Source organism: Mustela lutreola, chromosome 8 (assembly GCF_030435805.1).
Source record: "Mustela lutreola isolate mMusLut2 chromosome 8, mMusLut2.pri, whole genome shotgun sequence".
Taxonomy (NCBI): Eukaryota; Metazoa; Chordata; class Mammalia; order Carnivora; family Mustelidae; genus Mustela; species Mustela lutreola.
The window spans coordinates 134,019,871-134,035,485 of record NC_081297.1 but is presented as its reverse complement, the minus strand read 5'-3'; the positions used below and the strand labels follow the sequence as shown (position 1 = coordinate 134,035,485).

At 42.9% G+C, this 15,615-nt stretch overlaps 1 protein-coding gene across 2 annotated transcripts in view; it reads left to right on the top strand.

Annotated features, from left to right (window-relative positions):
- Positions 1-15,608, top strand: part of GLT8D2 (glycosyltransferase 8 domain containing 2) — a 39,202-nt gene extending 23,594 nt beyond the window's left edge. Inside the window, exons 4-10 of one of the 2 annotated variants that reach the window (XM_059186708.1) lie at positions 905-1,076; positions 6,358-6,475; positions 7,609-7,693; positions 8,296-8,408; positions 10,347-10,513; positions 11,340-11,452; positions 15,005-15,608. In XM_059186708.1, coding sequence (XP_059042691.1) covers positions 905-1,076; positions 6,358-6,475; positions 7,609-7,693; positions 8,296-8,408; positions 10,347-10,513; positions 11,340-11,452; positions 15,005-15,177 — 941 coding nt within the window. In that variant the 3' untranslated portion in view covers positions 15,178-15,608. Of the gene's footprint in view, positions 1-904; positions 1,077-6,357; positions 6,476-7,608; positions 7,694-8,295; positions 8,409-10,346; positions 10,514-11,339; positions 11,453-12,586; positions 12,808-15,004 lie in introns of those variants that run through there. The other variant, XM_059186707.1, reaches the window with a different exon arrangement.
- The last annotated feature ends 7 nt before the right edge of the window (positions 15,609-15,615 follow it).

The following is a 15,615-nucleotide window of genomic DNA, read 5'->3' as shown; positions in this document are numbered from 1 at the left end:
GGATACTCTACATAAGGATAATGATTATCCTTCATTCTAGAAACTTGCATTGTGGTGCCAAAATGTGATGTTACAACACCAGTGTTTTATATCACAGCCACAGCTCCAAAGAACAATCAATTGTTCATCTTGTCCATTAGTCATGCTCTTTCATTTACTGCCTTTCTCTTGCCATCAACTTTTGAGACACTTGACTAGAGGGTGGATAAGGGAAGGAAGATCACAAGCAGTAGATTTTATAGCAGCACAGGCAGGGTAAATATTCCAATTTAGGAAAGAGGCGAGGAGCTGAGGAACTGTTGAGTCAAAGGAGGCTTTCATTTCTTCCTGTATTTTTCAACTGTGTGTCTGTGTTAGGCTATCTGATTGGCTTCTGTCAGAGAGCTCCAAAATAATAGTGCCTGAAGCAAAACAGAAGTTTATTTGCTCTCAGGTGAAGTGTGATGTGTCTGTTCCATAGTGACCCAGATCAAGATTCCCTCTCTCTTAGGGTTTTGGTGTCCTCCATAGGTAGCTTCCATCTGGTGATCCAAGATGGCTGCCCGAAGTCCTGTCATCATATCCCCATTCCAGACAATGGGAAGGGGAAAGGGAAGAGGGGAGGCCAGCACATTTCTTTTCAAAGGCAAACCCAGTAGTCGCCCACATACCTGCACTAACTGCCCGTTGGTCTGAACTTGATCACATAGACTTGCAAGGGAATCTGAGAAACAGATCCTTTGTGGTTGGCAATGTGCCAGGTAAAATTCCGACGTTCTAAGAGAAGAGGAGGCTGGGTGTTGGAGAACAGTCGGCAGTCTCTTCTACACTATGCTGTCTTCCCCCAGGAGTGTGGAACACAATTTAAACTGGCCCTACTTTGAAATTCCTTCATGTTCTAAGGCACTGATTTTGATGTGTCCAGATGATGACTCTGAGCCTCCTGAGGAAATGGAGGAGGAGATTCCTGTGGTGATTTGTGCCGCGGCAGGGAGAATGGGTGCCACCATGGCTGCCATCAACAGCATCTACAGCAACACTGACGCCAACATTCTCTTCTATGTCGTTGGACTCCGGAACACACTATCTCGAATCCGGTAATTTGTGCCCTATAGACTTTGGAGTTTTCTACTTTTTCATCTTTCTTATCTTTCCTTAAATGGATTTCCCTGTGTTTGGGGTTTGATAAATGTCATTTGAATTAATTTGAGATTTACTTAGTGACCTGATGAATGTGTTGCCTCGCTAGGGAAGTTACAGCAAAGCCTCATTAATCTGGTAGGGCAATGCATCATTCTGCCGAAGTGAATTGTCTAATGAACTGAAGAACTGCATTCCTTAAGCAGGTTATGTGGAAGTCTTTCTTTCTCAAATGGTTTCTCTTTTCTCTGCTTTCTTAGCCTGGGAGGATATAAATATAATATTTCACTATGACCTGGATCATCACTAATTATAATTTTTGAACTGCTAAGCAATCTGTTTTCTATCATACAACACACTAAAAAAAAAAGTTGGAAATGGATTTGGAAGAAATAAACAGAAAATCAAATTTTAGAGTATTCTAAAAAATGCAGGCTTTGCTATGGAAAATGACTCTGTGAGCCCAAAAATCATAAGAAAAACATGGACAAATTTTACTGCTTAATATTTTAAAACATTATTAATTTATTGATTTACTTTTTTAAAAAAGAACTCAAGTGTTGGAATTAGTGACAAGAACTTTATTTATGTATTTATTTGCCCATTTTAAAGATTTTACTTATTTGAGAGAGAGAGCATGAGCCAGGGAAGTGGGGGAGGGGTGGGAACAGACTCCCCGCTGAGCAGGGAGCCCAACCTGGGCCTCAATCCCAGGACCCTGGGATCATGATCTGGGCTGAGGGCAGACACTTAAATGACTGAGCCACCCAGATACCTCTAAAAACTTTTAAAAGATGCAAAACACTGTAAGTGAAATTAATCTTACAATAAACTAGGCCAAATATTTTCAGCATGTATTATAGATGAAGGATTAATCTCCAAGGTATAAAAGGAATTCTTACAAAAAAATTTTTTTAAACATACAAGCATCTAGTAGAAAAATGAGCACAGAATACCAACGAACAATTCACAGAAGAAAAAACGCAAGTGGTCAACAAACATGAAAAGGTATTATGTATTACAGGGAAATGCAAATTAAAATGACGATGACATATAATTTTTCACACATTGAGTTGGTTTAAATTAAATAGGACAAAGTCCAGTGCAAGAAAATGCATATGCCTATCCCCTAGTTAAACAATGTACACTTTGTAAATTGGTAACGTATTTTGAGAGGGCAATATGGCAACGTCTAATAAAATTGTGTATGCATTGAGCTGCTGTAGCCACTGTGGAAGACAGTATGGAGTTCTCAAAGTTAAAAGTGGAACTACCCTGCAATCCAGGAACTGCACTCCTGGGTATCACCTGTGAAATACAGAAATGCTAAATCAAAATGACACATGCACTCCTCCTTTTATAGCAGCCAAATCAAGGCAGCCGCCCAAGCGTCCATGGACAGATGAATGGATAAAGAAGAGGGGATGTGTGCATTCGGTGGAGTAATATACAGCCAGGAAAAAGAATTAAATCTTGCCATTTGCAATGATGTGGATGGAACTAGATTGTATTAGGCTAAGTGAAATAAGTCAGAGAAAGACAAATAACATATGGCTTTACTCATATGTGGAATGTAAGAAGAAAAAATGAGCGAAGGAAAAAAGAAAGAGGAAGAAAAAAGAAAGAGTGAAGGAAAAAAGAGACAAACCGAGAAACAGACTCTTAGCTATAGAGAACAAACTGCTGGTTCCCAGAGGGGAGGTGGGTCGGGGGAATGGGCAAACAGAAGATGGGGATCCAGGAGTGCACTTGTGATAAGCACCAGGTGTTGTATGAAGTGCTGAATCACTAGAGTGTACACCAGAAACTAATATTACACTTTAGGGTAACTAACTGGAATTTAAATTTTATAAAAAATGTTATATGCATGTATAGTTTGACTCACCATACCATTTCCACTGCTCGGAATCTGGTACAGAAATTCTAATATTATCAAAATATAGGTACAACAGTGTTAATTTCAGCATTATATGAAATAGCAAAAAAAAAAAAATTGCTCAGTGCTTAAATGTCCATCAATAGAAGAATATTGAAACAAGCTATGGAGATGACCAAGCTATTACAAGAGAGAGAAGGCAATGTGGGTATACTGACAATGATCTATTGGCCAGGAGGAGACACACGTTGCAGTATATCTCATGTGCTATGACCCATTCTACAAATATCTGATCCATTCAGGCTGCTGGGACAGAATGTCCCAGACTGGGAGGCTTACAAAAATAGAAATGTATTTCTCACAGTTCTGGAGGCTGTGAAGCCCAAGATCTAGGCCCCCGCCAATTCCACGTCTGGTAAGGGCCTGCTTCCTGGCTCATAGAGAGCTGCATTTTTGCTGCATTTTGCATTTGTCCTCCCGTGGAGGAAGGGTTAAGGGAGTTCTCTGGGTCTCTGTTGTAAGGACGCTAATCCCACTCATGAGGGCCCCACCCTTCAGGACCTAAACACCTTCTGAAGACCACACCTCCAAATGCCCTCACGCTGAGGATTAGGTTTCAACATATGAATGGGGGGAGGCACAAAACAAGTTAGTTTATAGCTTTAAAAATAAAAAACCAGGGGTACCTGGCTGGCTTAGTGGAGCATGAGACTTTTTTTTTAAGATAATATTTATTTATTTGATAGAAATCACAAGTAGGCAGAGAGGCAGGCAGAGAGAGAGGAAGGGAAGCAGGCTCCCCGCTGAGCAGAGAGCCTGATGCGGGGCTCGATCCCAGGACCCTGGGATCATGACCTGAGCTGAAGGCGGAGGCTTTAACCCACGGAGCCACCCAGGCACCCCTAGCATGTGACTCTTAATATCAGGGTTGTGAGTTCAAGCTTCACACTGGGTATAGAGATTACTTAAAAAAATAAAATATTAAAAAAGGGGGTTGGCGCTTGGGTGGCTCAGTCAGTTAAGCATCTGCCTTGGGCTCAAGTCATGATCCCAGTGTTCTGGGATCAGATGGCCCATGCTGGGCTCTCTGCTCAGTGGGGGGGTGCTTCTCCTTCTCCCTCTGCCTGTCACTCCCCTGCTTGTGCTTTTCTTTCTCTCTCTCTGCCAAATAAATAAAATCTTTTAAAACATTCTTAAAAGGAAACCCAACCCAAACTATAAATGTGTACATGTACATATATGTGTTTCTGTAAAAAAAAAAAAAAAAAAAAGGGCCCCAAAGATCTCCATCTGTTAATAATGGCTATCTCTGGGGAGGATGGAGGGACTGGGGAGATCAGTGATGAAGGGAAGTTCAAGGGATTTCAGGTGTTATTTCTATTATTTGGAAAGAGAATAAGGGCACCTGGTGACTTGGTTAAGATCTACGTTCAGCTCGGGTCATGATCCCAGCCCCACTGTGGGCTCCTTGCTGCCTCTCCCTCTCTCTCAGTCCAACCCCCCATTCCTGCTCTCTCACTTATTCTGTCCCTCAAATACATAAAATCTTAAAAAAAAAAAAAAAAAAGAAAAGAAGGAAAAAAGAAAGCATTTATTTTTCTTAAGTTTATCTTAGTAACCTCTACACCAAATGTGGGGCTTGAACTCATGACCCCAAGATCAAGATTTTCCAACTGAGTTAGCCAGGCTCCCTGAAAATGTATTTATGTATGATTTTTACAATTAGATTTTTAAGTCCTAGCACGAATTGGAGGTACTGAGATACGGAAAACACTCGCTCCTAATCTAAATGGTCCTTGGCTCCTGTGGGTTTTGAGGGTTTGTGTATACGTTTTAGATTTTCTGTCTCATATCGCACTTTTCTTATCATCTATTGTTGCATATTGTTCCTTTAGCCTGCTGTTAACAGTCGTGTAATTCTCAGTGGGTATGAAAACCAGATAACCAAACCCCAAAGCGTAGCGTGTGTAATATGTTCAGAGCAAGGGTTTGTACTCGAACAAAAGGGCATGAACTCCAGGACTCTGAGCAGGCACTGTCTCCCAGCTTTTGTTGTGTAGCCCACCACCCCCGTTTTAAAGAATTAAAAACAAAAACCCCTCTTTTCGTTGAAGTATAACACAAAAACAGAATATTGCACAAATCCTGTGTTGCAGCTTTGTGAGTCATCAGAAAGTAAACATACCCCTGTAACAACCACCACCCTAACGTGATGTGGTCAGTCTTTTTAACTTTGCCATTCCGACAGGTGTCTGGGCTATCTCTTTGTGGTTTACCTTGAGATCCCTTTATATCTAGGGAGTCTGAGCACTGTTTTTCCCACATTTCTTGGCCACTTAGAAGTTGCTTGAGTACTTGCCAGTTTTTCAGTTGGATTGTCTTTCTTGTTGACATGACTTCTCCTCACCTCCAGATTTATTGAGATATAATTGACATATGGGGCGCCTGGGTGGCTCCGTGGGTTAAAGCCTCTGCCTTCGGCTCAGGTCACGATCCCAGGGTCCTGGGATCAAGCCCCGCATCAGGCTCTCTGCTCAGCAGGGAGCCTGCTTCCCTTCCTCTCTCTCTGCCTGCCTCTCTGCCTACTTGTGATCTTGGTCTGCCAAATAAATAAAATCTTAAAAAAACAAAAAGATATTTAATTGACATAAAACATTGTGTAAATGACTGGTTTTATGGTTCAAATTTTGCAGATCTAAATGCAATTCAGAAGATCAACTCTTTTGTCGATTTTTGAGCAAAAACAAACGCTACCATGTGTGACTTGAGTCATTGACAATTGTATTTTGAGAGAATTTCTACCAAGCATTGTATTATGAATTGGGTAAAAGATAGTCACACATTGTGTGAGACGGAGTGAACATGAGGGGAGATGTTGGGGACAGGAGGGGAGGGTCGGAGGCGGCGGCAGGTGAGGCACAGTGAGAGGCAGAGTCAAAGAGACAAGGATAACTTCAAATCATCCTTGGAGTCCAAACAGCAGAGTGAGAATGACTTCCATCGAGTAGAAGATTCTGAATGTCCTGCTTCATAACTTGATAAATCTGTTAGCCCATGGCAGGAACATTTTTGTTCTTCCAGTTTCCTGTGGAGATTATGTGGATCTGGGGAGATATTTGATTATTACTATTTTGCTTCATTTCCTTTGCAGAGGTATGCAAATTAAAGTAAAAAAGAGGAAAGATCTGAAGCCGGGCCAGACTGAGGGGAAAGAAAAAAATCAGAATGATTTATAGACTAAACTCTACTAAAGTTATGCACATTTTATTCTTAACTTTCTAAGGAGGCAACAGACAAATTGAGGAAAGGTTGGAGGTGTATACTAGAGCTTTCTTTTTTTTTTTTTTTTATCATCTCTTTAGAAAATGGATCGAACATTCTAAACTAAGAGAAATAAACTTTAAAATCGTGGAATTCAACCCTATCGTCCTCAAAGGGAAGATTAGACCAGACTCATCGAGGCCCAAATTGCTCCAGCCTGTGAGTAGGAATTACGCATGTGCTGGGGACAGTCTTTGGTGAGACTCTTGCTCAGTGTGGAGCACCAGCCACTGGGATGTGGATGGAATATTTCTGAAGCAGTGTTAGGTCTCCACTAAGCTCTGGTTACTTAAAATTTATAAACTACCTGCTCCAGAAGAATTTAAGGTGGTTTACATAAATATAATGAAACTATTAAAGAAGAAATGAAGTGTAAGAAAATGTAGGATGCATTTATGTATGTGAATGTGCTTGTAGGGGTGGGGGTGGGGGTTGGGGCCAAACCGTGAGGCCAGGAAAAAATATTCCCAACCCACAGGCTGTTGTGTGTACGGCAACTGGACATTAAATTCAGCCCAGGGTATCCCAGTGGCTAAGGAAAAACAGTAGCATGATAGATTATATACCTCATAGGTTCAACTAAGATTTTCAGGAGACACCCACTGTTTTCCCTGACATTGGGAATCCTAAGGTATTTTACTGCAAGAGTTCTTACCAAAGGGACTCTTTCTTGCGTAAAGAGTGGTATTGATGGCAGATTCACAGAAAATGCAGCCAACTTCTACATGTAATTGTTATTGAAATCCATCCTCAAAAATGTAGTGAATTCTAAGCCCTTTGATGACATGCTCTTTTCCCAATCCCTTATATTTTTTATTGGAGTGTGAGCTGAGATGGGATTTTGGATTAAATGGTGCAGCTAATAAAACTACACAACTCCCACCCAAGCTCATGCTGTCTGACTTTTTTTCTGGTCCACGGAGCTAAGAGGTTGAACTTGTGGCCGGGACGCCTCTGTGCCCATGCCCATGCATGCGTGTGTGCATGTGCGTGAGGCTGATTTAGTGGACAGCAGTCCAATTACGAGTATAGAGGACAGCAGGCAATTTGTGGCTTGAAAGACCGGGAAGGAAGCCTCTGACTGCTGCTGTAGCCAGTTACAGAGGGGAAGTGTCCCGTCACTGTCTCCACAGCTGAGGGCTCGGACCTAGGAGGGTGCTGATCTGCCGGCTCAGGCTGTGGCCCCGGGCCCCCATCCCTGGCTGCTAAGGCATCTCTGCAGCCTGTTGGATTTTGCTCTGCACCTGGAGTTCAGCTGAGGCTCACCATCGCTTCTGTTGTTGTTTTAACAGCTGAACTTTGTTCGATTTTATCTCCCCCTGCTTATCCATCAACATGAGAAAGTCATCTATTTGGACGACGATGTCATTGTACAAGGTATACTGCCGATGGCCAAGAACAAACAGGATCAGCTGATAAGTAGAATGAGTGACTTACCACCTTCATTTTCCAAATAGCGAGGTGCTCAGTGATTCTGACTTGTGTACTCAAGTGGGGAGAATAAAGGGTTAGAAGTTTGGAAATAGTTTGAAGACAGGTGTGGATATTCACTTCCCTGGAGTATCCAGCTGACCTGGGAGCTACTCTGTCCAAGTCAGCTGTCAATAACCTAGTCTTCCCTTTCTTTGCATCCCTAAAATGTAGGGTAATAAAGTCTCCCTGATGGCACTCTCGGAAGTGAGCTCGGTTTGGGTGTTTCAGTGTTGCTGTCTCCCATGTGCACATAAGATGAGCACAGGTGTGCAAGCCACATGGCAGCCGAAGTGAAGAAGTCGGCCCAGTGCCGGTCCGAGCTTACCATCCAGCCCCTTTCTGAACCGAGACAAGCTAGGTTATTAAGTCCATCTTCAGGCTGCTTGAAATTGGGATCACATACTTTTCCTCCAGAGCAACATCGGGGCCTGCCTGATGTTCTAAGGCTCTATCTAGCTCTAAAACAAATGCTCTAATATTTTAACTCTTGGTGTTTCTAAATTCAGGTGATATCCAAGAACTCTATGACACCACCTTGGCCCTGGGCCATGCGGCAGCTTTCTCGGGGGACTGCGATTTGCCTTCCGCTCAGGACACGAACAGATTTGTGGGGCTACAGGTGGGCTCGCTGCTCCTGTCTTCCCCCGCTGCTCTCCTCCCTTCCCTTCCCACAGCTCGTCATAATCTAACCTTGGAGAACCCAGCCCAGGCAGGGCCTGGGCTGCCCGGTCCACCCCAGCTCCCTGCATACCGAGGCTAGGGCAGGATGATGACCCTGCAGGTCCCACTCTCTTGGTCTGAAACACGGCAAGAACAGTACCTGTCTTGTTCTGTTTTTTGTGAGCCACAATGGGATACCATGACGCCCAAGTTCTAGCCTGTCGTAATGCTCCAGAAGGGACCCTGGTTCTGTAGGTGGCCGGAACCACACTCTCTGTCCAAGACAGGGGGTTTCCTCTAAGAGGCCCCCTGCACTTTGGGTTCTAATTTCAGAGTAGTGATCACCACTTTCCCCCCCATTTGCAATAGAGAAAAATACTGATTTTCCTCAAGGTGAAAGATCTCTTTACCCTGGAAGAAATGAGGAAAGATGAACCTATATTTAATACTAAAGCCAAAAGGATGGCTTTTGGTGCTGTTAAGAATCAAATGCTGTTCTCTAAAAAAACGTTCCAGGAAGTCATTTTTATGTGCAACAATAGAGATGTGACACACTTTGAGGCCTAGGCTTTCAGGCCACCCTTGACGTGATCAAAACCTCGGATCCATCACTTAGCTTGAAACCCTGGGCCAGTTACTTACCAATCACCTTCTCCCTCCGTTGTCCAACAGAGGTGAGAAGAGTACTTCCCTCGTGGAGCGATTGTGAGAATTAAATTAGTTAATACATGGAAAGGGATTGGATGCAATTAATGAGGTAGTGTGTGCAAAGTTCCCAGAACCTGCCTGACACCCAGAAAGTGCTCGAGTGTGTTCGTTAGTTCTGTGACCTTGAGCATCACACGGAGGAGAGTTAGGACAGCCCGTGCGCATGAGACAATGTGCCTTGCCTTGTGGCACATCCATTAGGCAACTCCCTATGTGCCTGACAATTTTAGGTACCAGTGATACAGCAAACAAATGAAAATTTCTGCCTTTGTGTAGCTTACATTTTAGTGGGAAGAGACAGTCAGTAAATGAAGTATTTAACAGAGGACCAGGGTGCAGGTTGAGCTGTATTGTAAATTGGGTGATCAAGTACTGAGGGAACCATCTCAGCAGATAGAGGAAAAGCCTTCCAAGAAGAGGGGACAGTATGTTCAAAGGTCCTGAGGCAGAAGTGTATCTTTCTTGCATTGAAGGAACAAGGAGATCAGTGTGGCAGAGGAAAGTGGGCGAGAAGAGTCATTAGAAAGGTAAGGACAGTGAGGACAGATGGCACAGGGTGTGGCAGCCCATTTTAGGAACTCCGGCTTTTACACTGAGATGGAAAGCCACCAGAGAGGCTTTGAGCAGATGAGGGACATAGAGACAGAGTGGAGTTGAAACTTGCAGAAACCCTGAGTGGTAATGACAGCCCAAACCAGGGAAGGTAGCTGTGTTGGCGGTGTGGTTTGGAAGACGAGACCAACAGGGCTTGCTGACAGATTTGGATGAAAAGTGAATGAGCAGGAGCCATGGAGATCCTAACGACTCTCGGTTTTTGGCCTAAGTACCTGGAAGAACAGAGCTGCCAGGAACCAAGGTGGGGCAGGTTATGAGGAAGCAGGTTTGGGACAGGACTGGGAGCTGTGTTTGGGTGTACGGGGAGCTGCCATGTTAAGCCCCCAGGGGACAGTGCTGGCAGATGTGGCAGGAGCTGGGAGTCCAGAGACAACAGGGCTGGCTCTGCACAGTATTTGGAGCCATGAGGCTGTCCCAGGAGTCAGTTCTAGTGCTGGCAGTGAGGCTGGGGAAACGAGAAAACCAGCAGAGCCACTAGGAAGTGGCCGGTGACCTAGCACGGTGAGGTCTTAAGAAAATGATTACTTTCCAGAAATGAAAGATTTGGTCAAAAGCATATGCTGTCCCTTTATAGAATACATACATGGGCTACCTGGACTACAGGAAGAAGACGATAAAAGACCTTGGCATAAGCCCCAGCACTTGCTCGTTCAATCCGGGTGTGATTGTGGCCAACATGACGGAATGGAAGCACCAGCGCATCACCAAACAACTGGAGAAGTGGATGCAAAAAAATGTGGAGTATGTGTAGACCCCTCTGCCACCTTCCATGCTTGGCAACACAATGGTTCAGTTAGTTTTCTAGGTGTGACTTGGGTTAGAAATAGTTCACGGACATCTTAGGTTTTCTTACAGAGGCACTGATGAGAAAGGATGGGGATGGGAGATGAGAATCTAATCACAGATGGTATGTCAGCGGAAGCAGGATCCTGCAGAATCTTATTATGCACACATTTTTCTCATGAATTAGTAATGTAATGTTAAGTCTTCTACCAGAAGCCTAGTGAACCTTCTCCACTGAAAATCATTTATTTCAGCTGAGGGGCTCCTCCTTATGTAGGCTTGTTTTTAAGACTTATTTTATAAACTCAACTTTGTTTTTGAAGGTGGAATTTTTTTTAAATGCAGCATTTTTTATTATCGAAATTTTAAAAGAGAAAAAAAAACCCCTCTAACAAAACCACTATTAAACATGTCATTGTATTTCCTGTCCGCCCTTTTTATCTGGATATTTAAAAATATCATCATAACCTTGAATTTGTAAGTAGGTCTTCTATATAATGTAGGATTGGAATTTGGTCTATATTTGCCATTAAAAAAGGCTGAAAATTAAAATGGCAAAATGCTATGCTGTGAGTGTAGACGAATTAGATGGGAATTTGTGGTATTCTTACAATTTTGTGTAAGTGACAATTTTCAAAATAAAAAGTTGGGGGACAATGAAAAACTATCGTCTTTCTATTATATAGCGGGAGATGGTCTTGCATCTTTCAAAATTAGAAGATGCTACTTTACCTGAGTCTGTGCGCCTCGAGGCCAAATGTTGCTTTTCTATTCCATTTCTTAGGGAAAATCTCTACAGCAGCTCCTTGGGAGGCGGGGTGGCCACGTCCCCAATGCTGATTGTGTTTCATGGGAAATACTCTGCAATCAACCCCCTGTGGCACATAAGGCACCTGGGTGAGTATTTTAGGGAGACAACACAACACATTATAGACCCGTGAGCCCCAAGGGCAGGGGAGTGCGCTGTAACATCAGCTTCCTCAGTTCAGATCCTCTAGGTGATCTTGGAGGTGATCCATTATTTAACCTTCCGTTGCTCAGATTCTACAAATGCAGCTGATAGAAATGGCCTGAAAGGTATGCTTCTAGGAATTCATGGGAAGCAATTAGATTCATGCTTAGAAGAGAGTATGTGCTCAGTAAACATCACCTATTGCTAAAATAGAACTTGCGCTGTCAGAACTTTTTCACTTGTCTTTATTGCCCTCTTGCAGTAGCCTGCAGTGGGCAAAACCAAACAAATTGGCATAATGGTTTATGATGTATTTAGACGGCTCACAACTTCTCTTTTAAGAAGCTGTTTCCTGACTGTGTACCATGTGAGTCTTTTATTCATTCCTCACTGAGGGAGTGCAGGCTCTGTGATACGGACTGGAATCCCAATTTTGCTATGACCTATGTCGGGCAAATTATTCAATCTTTCTATGCCTTAGCTGTCCATTTATAAATGGATTCTAATAGAATCTTATAAAGTTTTTATAAGGAATAAATCACCTAATACTTGTAAATTGCTTAGCACAGAGCCTGATGCAGAAGACAGTCACATTCATTCAAACACATGCCACCATCCCTTAGCCCAAAGCACTGGGCCAGACCTGTTTAGAAATGGGAAAGATTTTGAATTTTAAAAAGGTAATGTGAGGGGCACCTGGGTGACTCCGTTGTTGTTAAGAGTCTGCCTTCAGCTCAGGTCATGATCCTAGGATCCTGGGACCGAGCCCCACATTGGGCTCTCTGCTCAGTGGGAAGCCTGTTTCTCTCTCTCCCACTCCCCCTGCTTGTGTTCCCTTTCTGTCCATCAAAAAAAAAAAAAGTACTATGATGCATACATTCATGTTATGCAATACCCTGAGTGGGATCTAGGCTTTGCTACCAAAAAAGTTATTAAAAATCCTCGTTTTCAGACACTTGGGCGTTATTTTAGAATTGGAGACAAGGGCTTATAGATGTGTATTTACTAAGTACCTTCTACATCGTCAAGGACTGAGCTAGGTTCTGGTGACAAAGGTGAATATTATTTCTAATTCTCAGAACCGGCAAGGTGGTATGTCCTTTACTCTCCCTTTCAAAAGAAGGGACACATGATTGCCTGGGTAGCTCAGCTGGCTGAGTGGCTGCCTTCAGTTCGGGTCATGATGTCAGGGTCCTGGGACGGAGGCCCACGTCACGCTCCCGGCTCGGCGGGGAACCGGCTTCTCCTTTTGCCCCGTCCCCTGCTTGTGCTCTCTCTCAAATGAAATCTTTAAAAAAAGAAAAAAATAAAAAGGGACACATAAAACTATAGTAGCTGGGTTCCTGTTTCTTGATGATTCTATATAGATTTGCTTCTGCCTCATTACGAGAATCTTCCTCAACTTTCCTGAGCATCTGTATGCATACAGGAGCAACACAAGGAAGTTCAGGACATTAATGTTCCATCTGGTTTGATTTACAATAATGCTGGGTTCACTGTTAGGTCAAAAGTCAATGTTTCCCTGTAATGAATGTACAGAAAATCCCATCAAAGTTGTAGGTCTATAAAAAAGGTTGTGTAGGAATAGTTACGTGAAACTTAGATGAAAAGGTTAGAGCGTTCTATGAACTTGCAGTTTCAATCACGTTTTATGAACTATCTAATTGGTTAGTAGAAAGGGGCAGAATCTTCCTAAGGGGAAAGGAATAATTTTTCTTTGTAGAACAGAGACTACATCTGACCCGAAAGTTTTGGAATCAGGGAAGTCTGCAAAGTAAATCTACCCAGAAATCATTTGAAAAATGATTCTGGTTTCAGGTGTTTTGGAAGCAGAAAGCATGTAACACTACTGGGTATTCAGTTTGGGTCTAAGCAGGTAGGCTTAAGATTTTAAAAATGTAGGACCTATATTTAGTTAAAGGCAAATTGCACGGGGCGCCTGGGTGGCTCAGTGGGTTAATGCCTCTGCCTTCGGCTCAGCTCATGATCCCAGGGTCCTGGGATCGAGCCCTGCATCGGGCTCTCTGCTAAGCCAAGAGCCTGCTTCCTCCTTTCTCTCTGCCTGCCTCTCTGCTTACTTGTGATCTCTGTCTGTCAAATAAATAAATAAGATCTTTAAAAAAAAAAAAATAAAGGCAAACTGCAAACCCACAGGGAGTCCTCAGATCATGGAGTGGACAGATGATGTCCCGCTGAGTGGAGACTCTAGGGTGCTTCTTCCCATATGAGCATTTCCTTTGTACAGTCTTTGGAAGTTGATAATTATTCCAGTTATGTTCCGGTAACTTGAAACACCTCTCTCCTATTCTGTGACTGCCTTCACAGCTGGGTTTATGAATAGTAGGAAATGGATTTTTGTTTTTTCTTTCTTGCATCATGTGTTAAGAGGGACTAGCACACAACCCCAGCTACTCACCCTCTCTTAAGGGATTTTCAGTTTTTAAAAAAATATCAAACTCTCTTTCATAGAAAGGAAATTTAACACCATAGAGAATACTAAAAAAAAAAAAAAAAAAAAAAAAAAAATTACATTTGTAATGTACTTCTGGAAGAGATATTCTAAAAACATGCTGAGCAATGGCAGTATGAGGGTAAACGCACCATCTCGAAGTGATTCCTTATGAGAGGAATAACATTCCAACGGGAGAGCTTTGTGTTAGAAAGTGCATCTTACTCTTCGCATTCCATCTGGTAAAAGCAAGATCATTACAGGAAGATGCTGCCGTTCTGAGGGAAAACGTGGAGAAAGGAGAACGCCTGTAAACTCTTGGTGGGAGGGACACTGACACAAGTTCTCCTGGGGACAGTCCAGCAACCTCTTACCAAAAATGTAAGACACGCACCCTCAGTCTAGCGATTCCATCTACAAGAATATACCCAACGGATCTGTAGACATGTGCCAAATGTGCACACGAGCCTGTTCGGTGTTCACTCATGTCAGTGAAGGGACAGAGACAACCTGGAGAGTCTTAATAAGGAACTCAGTAAGTAAACAATTATAAACTAATAATTCTCTATCCATTCTACATGTGCTATACCACACACACACACACACACACACACACACACACACACACGTATACGGGTTAGAATGTTACTGGAAGGATTTCAGGAGAAACTCTTAACAGTGGTTATTTTGGAGGTTTAGGGTGCTAAATTCTTTTTTTTTTCTTTTTTAAGATTTTATTTATTTATCGGGGTGGGGGGTGGAGAGAGCGAGCACAGGCAGACAGAATGGCAGGCAGAGGCAGAGGGAGAAGCAGGCTCCCCGCCGAGCAAGGAGCCTGATGTGGGACTCGATCCCAGGATGCTGGGATCATGACCTGAGCCGAAGGCAGCTGCTCAACCAACTGAGCCACCCAGGCGTCCCTAGGGTGCTAAATTCTTACATACTTTTTGATTTGCTTAGTTTTTTAAATAATGGACTTGTATTCAATTTTCAATATGAAAATTTTACTTTCTAACAAGCCTCTTATTTTCTTCTAAACACCATGAAGGCTGGAATCCAGATACCAGATATTCTGAGCACTTTCTACAGGAAGCAAAATTACTCCACTGGAATGGAAGACACAAACCTTGGGACTTCCCTAGTGTTCACAATGACTTATGGGAGAGCTGGTTTGTTCCTGACCCTGCAGGGATATTTAAACTCAATCACCGCAACAGCTGATATAATCTGACATTTTAAGAATTTCCTACATAAAAATGTCGAGTTGTGCATTTGTAGCCCTATTTCATTGTTCATGAACAGCACCTTCGACACACACGATCTACGACGTAAACCACAAAGACTAATGTGTGCAAACGGTACCCTGGTCGTGCAGGCACGGACTCCTCCAGGACAGGGGCCGTTACGGAAATCGGGGTGATGTGCGTGAGCTGGCCTGCTGGAAGGAAATGAACCCGTTTCTGTTTCAGCAATTTGCTTACACTCTAAACAACAACTTGTATTCACAATTTTTAAAAATTTCTAAATGTGTTTTTTCTTATGTAGCTATTTTTTTTTAAACAGGTTGCCAGTCTTGTCTTTTGTAAAACAATGTATTGCATTTAAAACATGAATGTCTGAGAAAATAAAATATTTGCAGATTTTCTAATGATTTTCAGT